At 40.9% G+C, this 15,432-nt stretch overlaps 1 protein-coding gene across 1 annotated transcript; it reads left to right on the top strand.

The window, feature by feature from the left end:
- Positions 1 to 2,477: 2,477 nt before the first annotated feature.
- slc6a22.2 (solute carrier family 6 member 22, tandem duplicate 2) lies at positions 2,478 to 14,545 on the top strand (the record flags this gene model as incomplete). Its single annotated transcript, XM_080728136.1, has 14 exons — positions 2,478 to 2,739; positions 4,652 to 4,786; positions 6,957 to 7,097; positions 7,725 to 7,824; positions 7,925 to 8,057; positions 8,765 to 8,899; positions 9,515 to 9,618; positions 9,763 to 9,887; positions 10,043 to 10,155; positions 11,046 to 11,183; positions 12,367 to 12,469; positions 12,604 to 12,704; positions 13,004 to 13,174; positions 14,384 to 14,545. 14 exons carry the CDS (start codon positions 2,478 to 2,480, stop codon positions 14,543 to 14,545), a joined length of 1,923 nt encoding a protein of 640 aa, XP_080584262.1.
- Positions 14,546 to 15,432: the final 887 nt, after the last annotated feature.

Consider the following 15,432-nt stretch of genomic DNA (forward strand, 5'->3'; position numbering starts at 1 on the left):
AGAGAGAGAGAGAGAGAGAGAGAGAGAGAGAGAGAGAGAGAGAGAGAGAGAGAGAGAGAGAGAGAGAGATACACGCTCACAGACAGACAGAGAAACAGACAGAGACAGACAGTGTGTGTGTGTGTGTGTGTGTGTGTGTGTGTGTGTGTGTGTGTGTGTGTGTGTGTGTGTGTGTGTGTGTGTGTGTGTGTGTGTGTGTGTGTGTGTGTGCTTTTGTCCTAATCTTGGGTTCAAGAGAAGACAGACCTGGGAGGCCTCAATAGCCACACCTCACAGTAGAGAGAGAGAGAGAGAGAGAGAGAGAGAGAGAGAGAGAGAGAGAGAGAGAGAGAGAGAGGACCCGGCCAGCCCTCACTCACAGTTGCACTCAGTTTCATCTGCTTGGAGTAGCTGTATCTTGCACACCATTTCTGAAGAGGACACACTCCAGTTACATGAGGTAAAGTAAAGTAATGTACAGTATGTCCGTTTGAGCAATGATTAAGCGAATTATAAAGTTAAAAAAAAGTTGCTTGCATGTGTAAAGTGTTTCTTTTACAATGTATGTACAAAGTATTTCTATTTTTCAATGTTAGACGAGGAAATATTAATCTATCTGGCCTGGAATTTCATCATTTTAGGGGCAAGGCCACTTGGCCTTTGTTGCGGACACAAATACCAAATGCCAGGGCAGGAAGGCCATCAAATAAAACACAATTCTCGTCCATTTTGGTCCAGGATGATTTTAAATGTAATATGTAGACTATCTGCAGTGAAATAAATTGGTATTTACGATCTGATCCATGTTCAGCCCTGCACAAATGAAAGAGAAATGGGGACTCAACAAAAGACACTGGTGTCCACATATTGACAAGACAGAGACAGAGGAGAAAGTGGTACTGTCAGCTGGGACATTAAAGCCACCGTGGCCTCAGTTGAAATTCCTGCCCTGGAGTATAGGAGTTTACATGCTAAATTAGAAGTTGCAAGCTCCCTGTGGCACAGGGAGCTTGCAACTTGTGCACAGGGCCTGTGCACATGCACATGCATGTTGAAAATGGAGCGAATAAACCGAGAAAAGCCTGGGGATGAAAATTGCAAATTCAGGATATGCAAAGTTAGAATGTCATAAAATAGCTACAACGTGTGGGCAGAGTAAGAATTAACACATTTTTAAAACATGCCTCGAGATTCATCATTCATAGAGAAAATAAAGCTCATAATATACCACAATAGTCCTTAAGTCATACTGTTATTAATGTTGGTTAGATGTAAGTAGTTTGCCAATACATTTTAGAACAACCTTCACATGTCATCATCATGACTGCAAACTGTGGGCTACTTATTACATGGAAAAACGGGAGAGGGATTTCAAAAAATCCCTTTGAATGCAAACAAATTGTTTATTAGTGCTATTAAAGTAGTGCACACAGAGTGCAAACAGGCAGTTTGACCCCAGAAAACATAATACTAATTCGATGTATATATATATTTATTCTACTGATTACTCAAACACCAAATGTATACAATATAAGCATAATTTGTTTGAGACATTTGAGAAGAAAATTTACTTCAAGACTAATCTCGTCTTCAACTCTCAAACTGCAGACACAGATACGACATTGAGGATACACAAGCCCTAAATATCCAAGAATTTCAGCATTGTGGATTCAAATTGGAAAGCCGACAGGACATTGGTAAGAATTACACAGGGAATAATCATATTTTATTGTATTACTGTACTGTACCACTTTGTAACACAACACTGCTCTAAAGAGATACCGACTAGATTGGTCGAGATGATAATGGGGTATAGGTCAGGAAAAACCCATGTGACGTGAACCCTAGGTTGTGAAAAGGATGGTGAGTGATGGTAGAGTTGAGTTGAGTTGTGAACTGGTGAGCTTGGACAAAAAGATCACACCAGTTTAGATTTGTCGAGATGATAATGAGCTATCTGTCTGGGTCAGGAAAACCCACGTGACGTGAACCCTAGGTTGTGAAACTAAAGGACGTTGGGTGATGGTAGAGTTGAGTTGTGACTGGTGATCTTGGACAACAAGATCACACCAGACTATACAGTATTTGTCAAGATGATAATGGGCTATCTGTCTGGGTCAGGAAAACCCATGTGAATGCTGGTTATGAAACCAAAGGGTGGAGAGTGATGGTAGAGTTGACTGGTGATTGCGTTGTGAGCTTGGACAAAGAGATGACCCCAGATTAGATTTGTCGAGATGATAACGATGATAATGATGAGTTGAGTGGTGAGCTTGGACCACGAGATGACAAGGTCAAGTTCTAATCATGTTTTATTACAAACGTAGAGAATATATACCGGTATGCTATAGTGTATATTTTCCCCTGTTGTCCTGTCCTATATCTGGGGAACTCTGGAAATGAAAAAAATATTGCAATAAATAAATACATACTGTACACAAAAACAAACCAATAGCACATTTTGTAAATCCTAACTCAATCCTCCCCTATAGGCTAACATGGAGCAGAGCTCCCAGGTGAACATGAAGCAGATGAAGCTTGGCAGTGGCATGGTGGGCCATCCTCTACAGCCCAACCCTCAGGAGAACGTGAAGCTAAAGAACCTTGGCAGTGGCATAGTGGTGGGCCACCCGCAGCCCAAACCTCAGGAGAGAGACCAGTGGGCCAACAAAATGGAATTCTTCCTGGCAGTAGCTGGACACATCGTCGGTTTGGGAAATGTCTGGAGGTTTCCATATCTTTGCTACAAAAATGGAGGAGGTAAGTCATTAAATGATTGTCACAACATGTTGAGGAGAATTATACAGGCATAGGGTCCTGTATATCAATGGTTCCCAAACCGCCTTTAGCTCAAGAAAGACCCAAAAGATAAATCAGATTGTTATTTTTTGATTGATTGATTGATTGATTGATTGATTGATTGATTGATTGATTGAATAATCTATTAGAAGTTTGCAATAGGAAAAAGTACAGTTTCATAACAGCACAAATCACTGGTACAAGGTCAACTAAAAGGAGATCCTAGTAAGCTTTATGGCTTATTTACACAGGAACCACTTTATGTATCTCATATAACATTGCAAGACAGACGGATAGAACAGAGTATTTTGCATAGGATAACATCAATTACAAAAGCAGAAAATAGGGGAGAAAAAAAGGTTGGGGTAAAACATCCTATCCGACGACAACAACATTCTAAGTGTTGGCTCTGAGAGGCTAAATCTCTATCAAATCTGTGGCTCAAATGCCAATTATAATGGACCTTGACACGAAAAAGGTTGAAAACCACCGGTCTAGAGATTCTCAAAAGGTTTGTCCCAGCCCGGGGGGTCAGGACCAATATGAAGTGATAAACCAGTGTACTTAGATCAGACAGGATTGTTCACTTATCTCAGTTTCACAACCTTTCAAGAACTTCTCACAACCTATTTTTGGCTCATCATGAGTCATCGTGTTCGTGTATGACCCACTGCTCTAGATGATAAGCGTCATAAAACTCCTCACTTACTGTACTGTTCCGTCCGAGGGGGAAATTCAGTATTTTCAGCCCAACCCAGCCCACAAGGAGCGCGTGAGCAGTTTAAGAGTCTTGCTCAGGGACACACATCGACATTGCTACCCTGGCCTGGAATCGAACCATGGGACAGACATTGCTACCCTGGCCTGGAATCGAACCATGGGACACAACCAGGGGCTCTGGTTCCCCTAGGCGGGCTCCCTAACCATTCAGCTATGCCGCCCCTAATTCAGTGAGCCCCATTTGAACCACAAAGCTCTACACTTCTTTAGCAAAAATAGTGGCTAAAATACTGTAGCTTTTTCTTTATTTTTTAAATGTAGTTTACCTACATGACATGACCAGTGGAGGGGAAAGCACTTGCATGTTTTACTTACTAAGTAAAAGTATCAATACTGCAATGAAGAAATACTCTGTCTGTTAACAAGTACCGGTACTGTAAAAGTCTGAAGTCCAAAATATCAGCATAAAAATGTAGTCTACTTAAAGTACCGAAAGTACTCATTGCACAATGTCCCATTTCACAAGAGTATACTTTTGTGATGTCAATCACCAAATCACCAAATCACCAAATAGACCTCCCAAATAGACATGGCACGACCTTGCCATTTAGGGCAGGGACGCTTGTCCCTGATTTCACCTCAACTGAACCCAGACAAGACGGCGCCTCTCTTCTTCCCAAGTCCAGCCCCCCACAGGATTTCACCTTGGTGTGGTCCTGGACAGCCAGCTCTCATTCAAGGCACACGTTGCATCAGTCACACGATCCTGGGCTCACACTCTATAACATCCATAGGATCAGACCCTTCCTCACCCAGGAGTCAGCCCAGCTCCTCATGCAGACATATCAAAACTCAACTACTGTAACTCTCTCCTCACTGGCCTCCCAGCATGTGCACTTAAGCCTTTCCAATTGATCCAAAACAGCCGATCTACATACGCTCACAACGCCTCACGTTGCGAGGTGTTGTAGATCTGCTATTTTCACAATAAAACTGTGTTATACAAAATGTAATGCCTCAACTCTTAGTGCTCATCAGGGTTAAAATATGATTATTTTGGGGGTCGCGGGCTGAAAAGGTTGAGATGATGTACAGTACTGAACACGATCAGCATTTCAACTATATATCTTTTCTTTTTAATGTTGTTTCGCAGGTGTTTTCTTCATACCATATGTTCTGTTCCTGTTCACCTGTGGCATTCCTCTGTTTTTCTTGGAGACGTCACTGGGTCAGTACACCAGCCAGGGTGGGATAACATGTTGGAGGAAGATATGCCCACTCTTTGAAGGTAAAAAAACCCCCACTGAGCAATAGTCGTTTTTTACACGACTAGTTTTTTTTTAGCCTTAATTTCACCCGACTAGATTCCGGTTATATTCACACCGAAAATATACTTTGCAATTTATTCCATGATTCGATAACAATTTATTAAAAAAAACAACAGTAAGGTGCTTAACTGATCTCCTAATATTGGACTAACATAATTATAATATCCGTTGATCATTATTAAGTATAGTTTAGATCTAGCCGAGATTTAGCCAACTAATTATAGTCGCCTTATCAACGTTTATATTTACACCGAATTTAGACAATTAGATTTAATCCATATTTCAATAAACATTCTTTAAAAAAACAACTTCACGTTGCAGAACTGATAGCCAAATATTGGTGTAAAATTATTTTAATAGCCATTCATCACTATAAGGTATACGTCTGGACGGTCTGGGTGTAGTCGTTTTAAATACAGCTTTTCAACGACTATCTTTAGACCATGTAAAAGTTGTCCTTGGTACTAAGGCGCGGTAAGCCGGTAGAGTGTTAATTAATTACCGTGATTGTGTGTGGTCACTCACTGTAAAGTGGAAACGTCCAGACAGCGTGCTACTCTGAATTACATTTCTGACAGCAACACACACAGTCAAACACAGCCGCGGCGCCGCCTCCGCCAAATCATTCAATACGTATTGATTAAACAAAATAATTATTAGGCGCCCAATACATGTAGTTTCCTCAACAATGCATACTACCCTAAAATGAACACAGGTGGGCAATGTCACCTTTTAATACGGCCAGAAAGTCATTACTATCATATCAGCATTGATGGCCGAGTGGATAGCATCGCCGACTTGTGTGTCAGAGATCGCTGGATCGAATCCCACCGTCGCCCTTCTTTTCACTACTTTCGACGGCCGCTAACGGCGAAATGTAGACTTTTTGTAACCGACTAATAGTGGTCTAGTGTAGCAACCCGTGTAAATATAGCCGACTAAACAACTAGCAAAAAATATCAAATCTAGACCTTTACAACACTGATTTTCAACGCGTGGTGTTGAAGATAAAAACACCACTATTAGGCAACTAATATACCTCAAAATGCTCAGTGGGCCCTAAAAACTAAAAAAAAAACAATCTTCCTTTTTACCTATCCTCGTTTTTAGATCCAAAAGTCGGTGGACATTCAACACGTTCACAGGCACACATTAGATGTACCTGTCCACGTACAGTATGAACAGTGAGCAATTAAGGAATAGCCTCGGTCAGAAACCCAGCCTTTATTTGGCGATCGGTAGAAAAATAAAGCCTGGGCTATCGCGTTAAAATCACTGATGCAGGAAGTGTAGAATTTCCCTAACCAATCAGAGTGCATGAGGGGCGTCACACCGAATTTGTTGACTTTGTGACGCAGCAGCGTTCTCTGAGCCCTCTGCGCTGAGCAGAGAGGGGTAGGGGGAGGAGAACACATGCTATTGGCCGGAGACTCCCGGTGAGATTTGCCGGGTTGTGTATCCCCGCCCATCTGCCTGCATAGACTGTTCGCGTTACTCTAGACTAATTAAGGAAAGACTGCCTTCATGTATTATGCTCCACACAAATGGGATAAACTTCAGGACTCGCTGAAACTGGTTAGATTGGTCTCAATAGAGACAGGTGCTTCTTGAGGGCACACTATATTGTAGTGCAGGGAGGGCCACTATATTTCCACACTCACTTGCAGGGCCACATTGCATATACCTTTTTTCTCGCAAATATGAATGCCCTACTCCGTCATTCTATGTCACACAAAAGTCACAAAAATAGCTGATCTACAAGCTCAAAACGCGTCACAGTGGGACCTGTTTTGAGCTGGTAGATCTGCTATTTTTTAATCGGAATCCTGAATAATTCTTTGCTATTTTTTTAATTGGAATCCTAAAAGGTAACATTTTGATTTAACTTCAAATGCATTTAGTTACACTTAGGCCTACGTTATCTTCAGGGATTCAGGGACTGGAGCCAGGCTATAACCACTGGCCCATGTTGATATGATGTCGGTACCGTTAACATGCTTGGGATATGGAAGCCATGAAATGGTGGTTTTATGCACATGTTGATATGATGTCAGTGCTTCCCAAACAGGATATGGAAGCCAAGTGGTGGTTTTATACACATGTTGATATGGTGTCTGTACTTCTCAACAGGCCTGGGATATGGAAGCCAAGTGGTGGTTTTATACACAGGAGTGTATTACATCATCATCCTGGCCTGGGCCTTCCTCTTCCTATTCTTCTCATTCAGCGCAGAGCTGCCTTGGGCAAACTGCCAGAACAGTTGGAACACAGGTAATCACAAAAAGAAACGATTAACTTTTTGTTTTCTAGCTCGGTGTGGTTCTCAAACTCTGGGTCTGGACCCCCAGGAGGGTCCCACATTACGTGGGGTCACCATGAAGTGACAATTTAAGGACTTTTAAGACTTTTTAATACCTCAAGACAATTGCTGCATTTTCTTCTAGATTGATATTCCTATGCATTTGTAGTATTGTTGTTGATGTACTGACATATTATCTTGCTTATTATATTGATGTATTACCTGCTTATTGTAATTCGGTTTGGAATAAAAGCATCTGCTAAATGCCTAAACTGTAAACTGTAAAGTAATCACCAAAATATACTATACAAACTGGTCCAAAAATATGAGGAAATAGCAACATTTTTGAAAATAGCAGATCTCCAAGGCGAGGCGTTGTGAGCTTGTAGATCAGCTATTTTCACAATATTTATCTGTGGAACCGAATCAAACAAAATGTAATGCCTCAACTTCTAAATTACAAGCATGCTTATCAGTTCAAATGTGATCATTTGGGTGGATCACGTCGTGAAACGGTTGAGAACCACCATTCTAGCTTGTTTTTGTCCATCACCAATTCAGCTTAACTTGATCAAATCTTATCCTTTCTTCCATGTTAGACGGCTGTTTTGAGACCGGCAAGAATCAATCAACTAATGAGCACCTCGATAGCAGTACAGCGTCTTCAGCCAGAACATCTTCAGTCATAGAATTTTGGGAGTAAGTTAAAATAATAATAATATTATGCTGTATACTTTAGAGGACGGTTCTTGCACACTTCAGCTGTTTAGGTTGAAATCCTAACAGTCTTTTATTGCAGGAGGAGAATATTGGGCTTGTCTGGTGGGATTGAAGAAATTGGCAGTGTTCGATGGGACTTAGCACTTTGTCTGCTGCTAGCCTGGGTGATCTGTTACTTTTGTGTCTGGAAAGGAGTGAAGTCTACAGGAAAGGTAAGGCAGAATCCTTACATTGTTTATATAGGCTAATGTTTTATTTTGTATTATTGAGTATATAACAGCCCTCCTTCACTTCACCTTGAGGGTGATTTTTGAGCGGTGCTAACCGCTCCTACATCTGGCTTTGCCTGTTTGTACGCAAGTCCCGCCCCATCACACATTGGCCAAGCTTTGTGGGACGCTTAATGAAATTAACTCATAAATAGTACTGCTCACTTCACACTGGGTGTGATTTTTGTTTTACAACCAGGGCCGCAATTTCAGGGAGGGCATGAAGGCCATGGCAGTCGTCACATTGTTAATACAAATGTATTTATTTCACAGCAGATAGTCTAAATGTAAAGTCCTAACCCTTAAATTCAATTAATTATTTCAAATGGACTAAAATCATGTTTTATTTGATGGCCTTCCTGCCCTGGCATTTGGCCTTTGTGCCCTCAAACAATGGACAGCACCAAAGGCCAAGTGTCCTTGCCCCTAAAATGACGAAATTCCAGGCCTGTTTACAACAGATTTATCATGTAATGTAAGCTTTTAGTTTATTCTCACATAAAGTGGAACACAAATGTACAGAACAATGGAATTCTTGCTTTAAAATATAATGAAATGATAATAATAATTTAAGCAATGAGCTAAAAATACAAAACAATGAACCTCTATTATGCGACACAGACATTCAATGAGATTGTGGTTCTGATCAGGTGGTTTACTTCACTGCAACCTTCCCATACCTGATGCTGATTGTGTTGCTGATCCGTGGGCTCACGTTGCCAGGAGCCAAAGAAGGGATCATCTACTACCTGTACCCTGATCCATCCCGCCTCGCCGATCCAGAGGTGATACAGTTAAACATGCCAGTGTTGATTTTGTTTTAGTCATAGTCTTTTGAATAAAATGTTATTTACTTTCGGTACATTTTTTGTCATGTGAAATGTTTTAGTTTTAGTGTAGTTTTAGTCGACTAAATATCATCAAGATTTATAGTCTGCTAAATCTACAGTTGATAACGAAAATATATTTTGGCGGTCCTTGATGGCGTCGTAATGCCTGATTTTACAATTGGTTGCATACTGAAAATGAACGATCTACAATCTACAAGCTCACAATGCATCGCAGTGCGACGCGTTGCAAGCTTGTAGATCTGCTATTTTCAGAGCGCAACACCAGTGAGCAACTAAACATAAAATGACTTTACTTGATCTCTTCTCCACTAGGCCCTCCATTTTTGTCTTTCATTTATTTGTATGAAATTGACAATATTTAGAATTAGTTTTTAGTCATTGCAGCGTAGTTTTTATTTTGTTTTTATTTGGTGTGTGTGTGTGTGTGTGTGTGTGTGTGTGTGTGTGTGTGTGTGTGTGTGTGTGTGTGTGCGCGCGCGCATGTGCGTGCGTGCGTGCAGTTATCTCTTATACCATTGTTACTAAACTAACTTCTTCTAATATTTTCAGGTGTGGATGGATGCTGGCAGCCAGATTTTCTACTCCTATGGAGTTTGCACAGGGGTTTTGACAGCATTAGGTAGCTACAACAAGTACAGCAACAACTGCTACAGGTATTTCCCTTTTGGTGTTATTGTCATGAATTAAATGACTGTCTAAATAATTCATATAAACTTTGCTTAAGTGCAATGTAATTACCTTCCACTTGGTGGACCTTGACGTGGTGATTTACTGATTGTCTTGCTTATCCATTACAGAGACTGCGTTTACTTGTGCCTGTTAAACAGTTTAACGAGTTTCATCGCTGGGTTTGCCATATTCTCTGTCCTTGGCTTCATGGCATATGAGCAGGGTCTGGATATCTCAATGGTTGCTGAATCAGGTATGATTTGACTCTATAGACACCATATTAGTGGTTCTCAACCAGTGGTCCGGGGACCACCAGTGGTCCTTGAGGGGATTCCAGGTGGTCCCCAGCTAAATGATGGAGCCTTACAGATCTTTAACTCTTGAGTGTGTAAAATGACCCTTTTGCAGGACCTGGCCTGGCATTCATTGCCTACCCTCGTGCCGTGGCGATGATGCCAGTTCCTCAGCTGTGGGCGATCTTCTTTTTCATCATGATCATCTTCCTAGGATTAGACAGTGAGGTAAGACTAGACATCCAGTTGTTTGAAATTGAATGTTATACAGTTCTTGATTGGACAAAAGTCATTCCATGAGTGCTGACCAGAGTATACAGTAAAGCAGCACAGGATTTGTTTACTGTAATGTATTCTAGAGCAGTGATTCTCAACCTGTGGGTTTTTACAGTGAAATGACAATTTAAGGACTTTTAAGACCTTTTTAAGACCAAGACCTGGTGTAGTTTGTTTAACAAACTACACTATAAAAACTGGTTAAACATTGGCAAAACTGTCAAATAATATAAGAAAGATGCAAAAATGTTGAAAATGGCTGATTTGCTATATAGTACATTGGGGGGTCATTTTGGGGGATCGCATCCTGAAAAGGTTGAGAACCACTGTTCTAGTGTAGCTTACATTACCTGTAATTTAACCACCTCGCGGGTGCTGAAGCTGAACATATACTGTATGTTGCTCAGTGATGTTGATGGAGAGTAGGTTGAGTAATTAAATTAGTCAGTAAATAAAACAATAAAAAAACATAAAAATGTTGTCAACCCATTACAAGATAAATACTGTAGTAGAACTGTTGTTAGCCTAGTATAATAAGTTAACACAATATCACTCTTGAGGTTGTGCTGCACTCCAGTAATGTGACTGGACAGACAATGATGTTCATCTGTTATGAAACTGTCATGATTCAGATTCAGATTCAGATTACTTTATTAACCATTGTGTAATACACACAGGAATTTGCTTTGGCATACTACATTTTTGCATTCAAATCCGACAGAACGCAACACACATAGTCACCACAGCAGCCATGGGCGGCGCTATCTTGGAGAACCTGCGAGAGCAAGTTCAGATGAAATTGATTTGTAAAGCAAAATAACCTCTTACTTTCATTCTTACAGTTTGTGTATCACGAGGCTTTGGTCACAGCCATCTCCGACATGTATCCGTCCTTCTTTAAACCCGGCTATCGGCGTAAGCTTCTCCTACTCGCCATCAGCATAGCGAGTTTCCTTATTGGACTTCTGATGGTGACCGAGGTGAGAGCTAAAGAATCACGTGTTTCCCAATGCGCCTTGTGTTTCCCAACGCCTCTCAGCCGGTGTATACTCCCCCGGTAACCACGGTGAGCGTTGGCAGTGCCAGCCGCTCCAACATTTGACCGAGTGTGTATGTTTGTATGTCCATATGTCTGTATGAGTACAGCCTCAACAGCTGCAATACCGTTGGGTGACCTGCCTTCAAGTGGCGCTGTTGAGCGGCCTTGAAATGAATGGGCAGGGATTTAACATTGTTCCTCTATTATAGCTTTATTTATAGCAGGGGTCTTCAACGTTTTCAGGCCAAGGACCCCTTAGTTGAGAGAGAGATGAAGCAGGGACCCCCACAACCCATAGATTCCATATAGTTTCATCGTTTGACGGCACAATCATCAGTGTATTTTGGTTTCATGTCAATTTGTGTTTTCAGATATTTAACCACTTGAACCGTCAATACTTAATAAACTTGACCTTTCACTCGTACTTAGTCTGCTCTTTTTCTCCTCTACACCAAAGCTCTTTGCCGAAAATAGCCGATCTACAAGCTCACAACGCCTCGCGCTGCGAGGCGTTGTGAGCTTGTAGATCTGCTATTTTTGGCTTAAGTTCTCAGAATATGGACGCTAGGGTTCAAGAAGTGGTTAATAAAGGAGAAGAAAAGCTTCTATCACAGATCTATCAAGATTTGGAGGACCCCCTGTAGTAACTCTGAGGACCCCCTAGGGGTCCCGGACCCCCTGTTGAAGACCCTTGCTCTATAGTATAGTATAAACTAGAAAGGTGCAATTCTGGGAAATCGCAGGTGCAGTTGCACTGACGAGAGTCGCAAGGAATCCACTTGGAAATTAATTCCATCTTACCATTTATATTATTCCTTGCCCGTTCGAACTTATGTGCTCCGAATTATGTGTAGTTTGGGTTATGGGGTGTGCACAGTACCGGTATATGAGAGATTGAATGTAGGAGTCTCAGAAGTAATGTTGGAGAACCCAGACGTATCAGTGATGTCAGTCATCTCCAAATTTGGGCACTGTTTAGTATCAGTGATGTCAGCATGCGTGTATATCAGACAGACATCGGACAAACAGACATTCTATTTGTTTATTAGTAGGATATTGTGATGTCAAGTGAATCATGACCAATCCTGTCTGATTGAGAAGTCTCTGCATTTCTCTCTCTACAGGGTGGACTTTATGTGTTCCAGCTGTTCGACTACTACGCCTGCAGTGGGATGACACTGCTGGTTTTTGCCATTTTACAGTCTGCCTGCGTGGGATGGGTATATGGTGAGAAGCAAGATGTTTTATGATATATGAAATCCAAAGTCAATTACATAACACTGTGGTAAAGGTAAATGAGAAAGAATGGTAATTGTAACGAGTGCATGAGACTGACAACTTACTTTAATTCTCTCCTCAAGGTGGGGATCGTCACTATGACAACATAAAGGACATGATTGGCTATCGGCCATGGCCTTACATGAAGTACTGCTGGAAGTACTTCACGCCAGCTATCTGCATAGTAAGCATTTTCTCATTGTATTTTATTTAAGCTTGGATACTCAACAGAACTTCATGTCATGTGATCAGTGACATCATGAAGATGTACTCTTTGGCTTGCAGAGTACATCTTCATGATGTCACTGATCACATGACCCCACAATCAATCCTCCAGATAGGCAACACAGAAGGGGGGGGGGGGGGGGTTGATACCAATACTCTTTTATTCTACCAATATGAGAGCGGATTCTGCCAATACAAAGCATTTCAATGGGAACGCAATCCACCACTGTCTGAATCCCTGTCTCGTTATTTCTCCAGTGCACGTTTCTGTTTTCCGTGGTCAAATACACCCCTCTGAAATTCAACAACGTCTATGAGTACCCCTGGTGGGGCTACGCCATCGGTGGCTTCTTCACTCTCTCTTCAACACTGATGGTTCCTCTCTGGATGCTGTACACTATGAGTGTCACCCCTGGGACCCTGAGACAGGTAATCAATCAATCAATCAATCAATCAATCAATCAATCAATCAACATGGTCCATAGCAACATAAGAAATAACGAAGGCGGACATAGTCCACATAAAATCATAAATGCATATCGTCGTTGTCGGGTGAAGACCCTGTATGTCCAAAACCGTTCGTTTTGCATTTATCATTTTAAAAATGATTTAAACGAGTGAAGACAGCCGATCTACAAGCACACAACGCCTCGCACCACGAGGCGTTGTGTGCTTGTAGATCTGCTGTTTTCACTACTTTTGTGCGACCTCCTTGTATGATGAAGCAGGGCTTTACTTTACGAAAGAACGTACAAATTTGAAACTTGGAGATACAAGGTTTCCGCTCGACAAAGACGATATACTGTATAGTTTAGTATATATAGTCTTGCGTACTACAGCTCCCGAAAGGCGAGTAACGGAAGTAGTCACTGCTGCACGGAACTGTAGTCCCATTGGAAACATAACAGAAGCACACTAGCACAGTCAGAGTCATTCGAGCGTCATATTATTGTTATGCGTGTATTGTTTAAGAAAACATTTGAAAACATCATGGAAGTAACACCAACAACACCACAGATAAATATGAAATAACGCCGGCATTCACAGAGGCTGAACCTAAAGCCTGTTAGCTTGTGCATATACCGGTATAACATTCTACATTGCCTGTAGATGTCCCTGTTCTGTGTCATCATGAAAAGAAAAGAAAAAAAAGTATCTGTTTTGTAAAGTGGCTTTGAGTATTTAGAAAAGCACTATAAAAATGGTTGTTAGTACTATTATTATTGTTACTATTATGTTGACATGTTTGATCTGTATTTTAACAGTAAGAAAACTAGAAAATGACTATGGCAACACAGAGTAGAGATCAAGTGCTGACCAGAAAAAATAAAAATAAAACACTTTTAAGGATCAAAGGATCCTATTGACACCCTGAATACTGAATACTTACTTTATAGTATGAGGATGTTACACCTACTAATATGCTACAATAAGTAAAATATAACTGCATTACAATTGTCCTTAAATGACTAATTAAGCCCTATACGGTATAGGCCTACTTTGACTGTAGCCGATCCACAAGCATGTGTAGATCTGCTACTTTCACTATTTCTGAAATATTTTGAAAGAAAGAAAATGAAAGTTTAGTTATTATTATTTTAATAATTAATGCAAAAATATCTTCCTCTCCTTTGACAGCGAGTAAAAGCTCTGTGCACTCCAGCAAAGGACCTCCCTGATCCGTCTACAAACAAGGCACTCAATCCTGAGGCGTTCCACTCTTTTACAGAGATGTGCACGCTGCGCATGCCCCAAACTGCAATAGGAAACAGAATGCAACGAACAACTGAGATGCTATAAACTGAGACGGTACTGAATTTCAGTCATGCAAAAAAAAGAAATATATATATATTGACAACTTTGAATTGACACTGAATTACAGTCACAAATGCAGGGAGAATGCCTGTATGTGAACATACAGTATATAGAACAAGTTACATATAGCCGACAGTATTTAATGGAGAAAAATGTGTGTGCTTGCCAAAAGGAAATTATACAGTATAAAAGAATGTGTAAATGAAATGTATAAAGCTCAAATTAAGGTATAAGAAAAAGATCATAATAATTTAAAGCAGACATTCTTATACAGAGTGACTTACAATAAGCAAGGTAAACAGAGCAGTGTAGTGCTACAAGAAACCTAGCACCTGTCTGAAAACAATATGCTATCTAAATCTGCAGCCGGATGGGAACCGTGAGGTTCCCAATCCCAGTGCGATCCCGGGCTCCCCCAGAGTTAGTGTCGAAGTGTCCTTGAGCAAGACGCTGAACCCCTGAGTGCAGGGGAATATTTTGGGTTAAAACTGAATCCGGTTTGATCTTTCCGGCAAATTGTAGTCCTTTGAGTACTACAACATGGTCATTCAAGGCTATCTCTTTATGTGTTTCTGGTAATAGTATTGTCTTCTCAATTTGTTTGTCCATGGCAAAAATGTTATTTCACAAAAGATTTCCACCACAAGCCAGCATGTCGATGACCCCTAGAATGGGTGAATGTTATGCACAATCTATGTAAAGCTATTTGGATAAAAGCGCTATATAAATGCACCATTTACCATTTATGTTCTGACAGAAATGGAGATTCCACTGATAACGCTGAGACTATATTGCTTAGAAAAGTAATAATTTGCATCATTCCCCATAGCTGAACGTTTAGATCTGTTGTACGGTATGTCATATGAAAACTG

This window comes from Nannobrachium achirus, assembly GCF_963921795.1.
Source record: "Nannobrachium achirus genome assembly, chromosome: 6".
In the NCBI taxonomy this organism is placed as follows: domain Eukaryota; kingdom Metazoa; phylum Chordata; class Actinopteri; order Myctophiformes; family Myctophidae; genus Nannobrachium; species Nannobrachium achirus.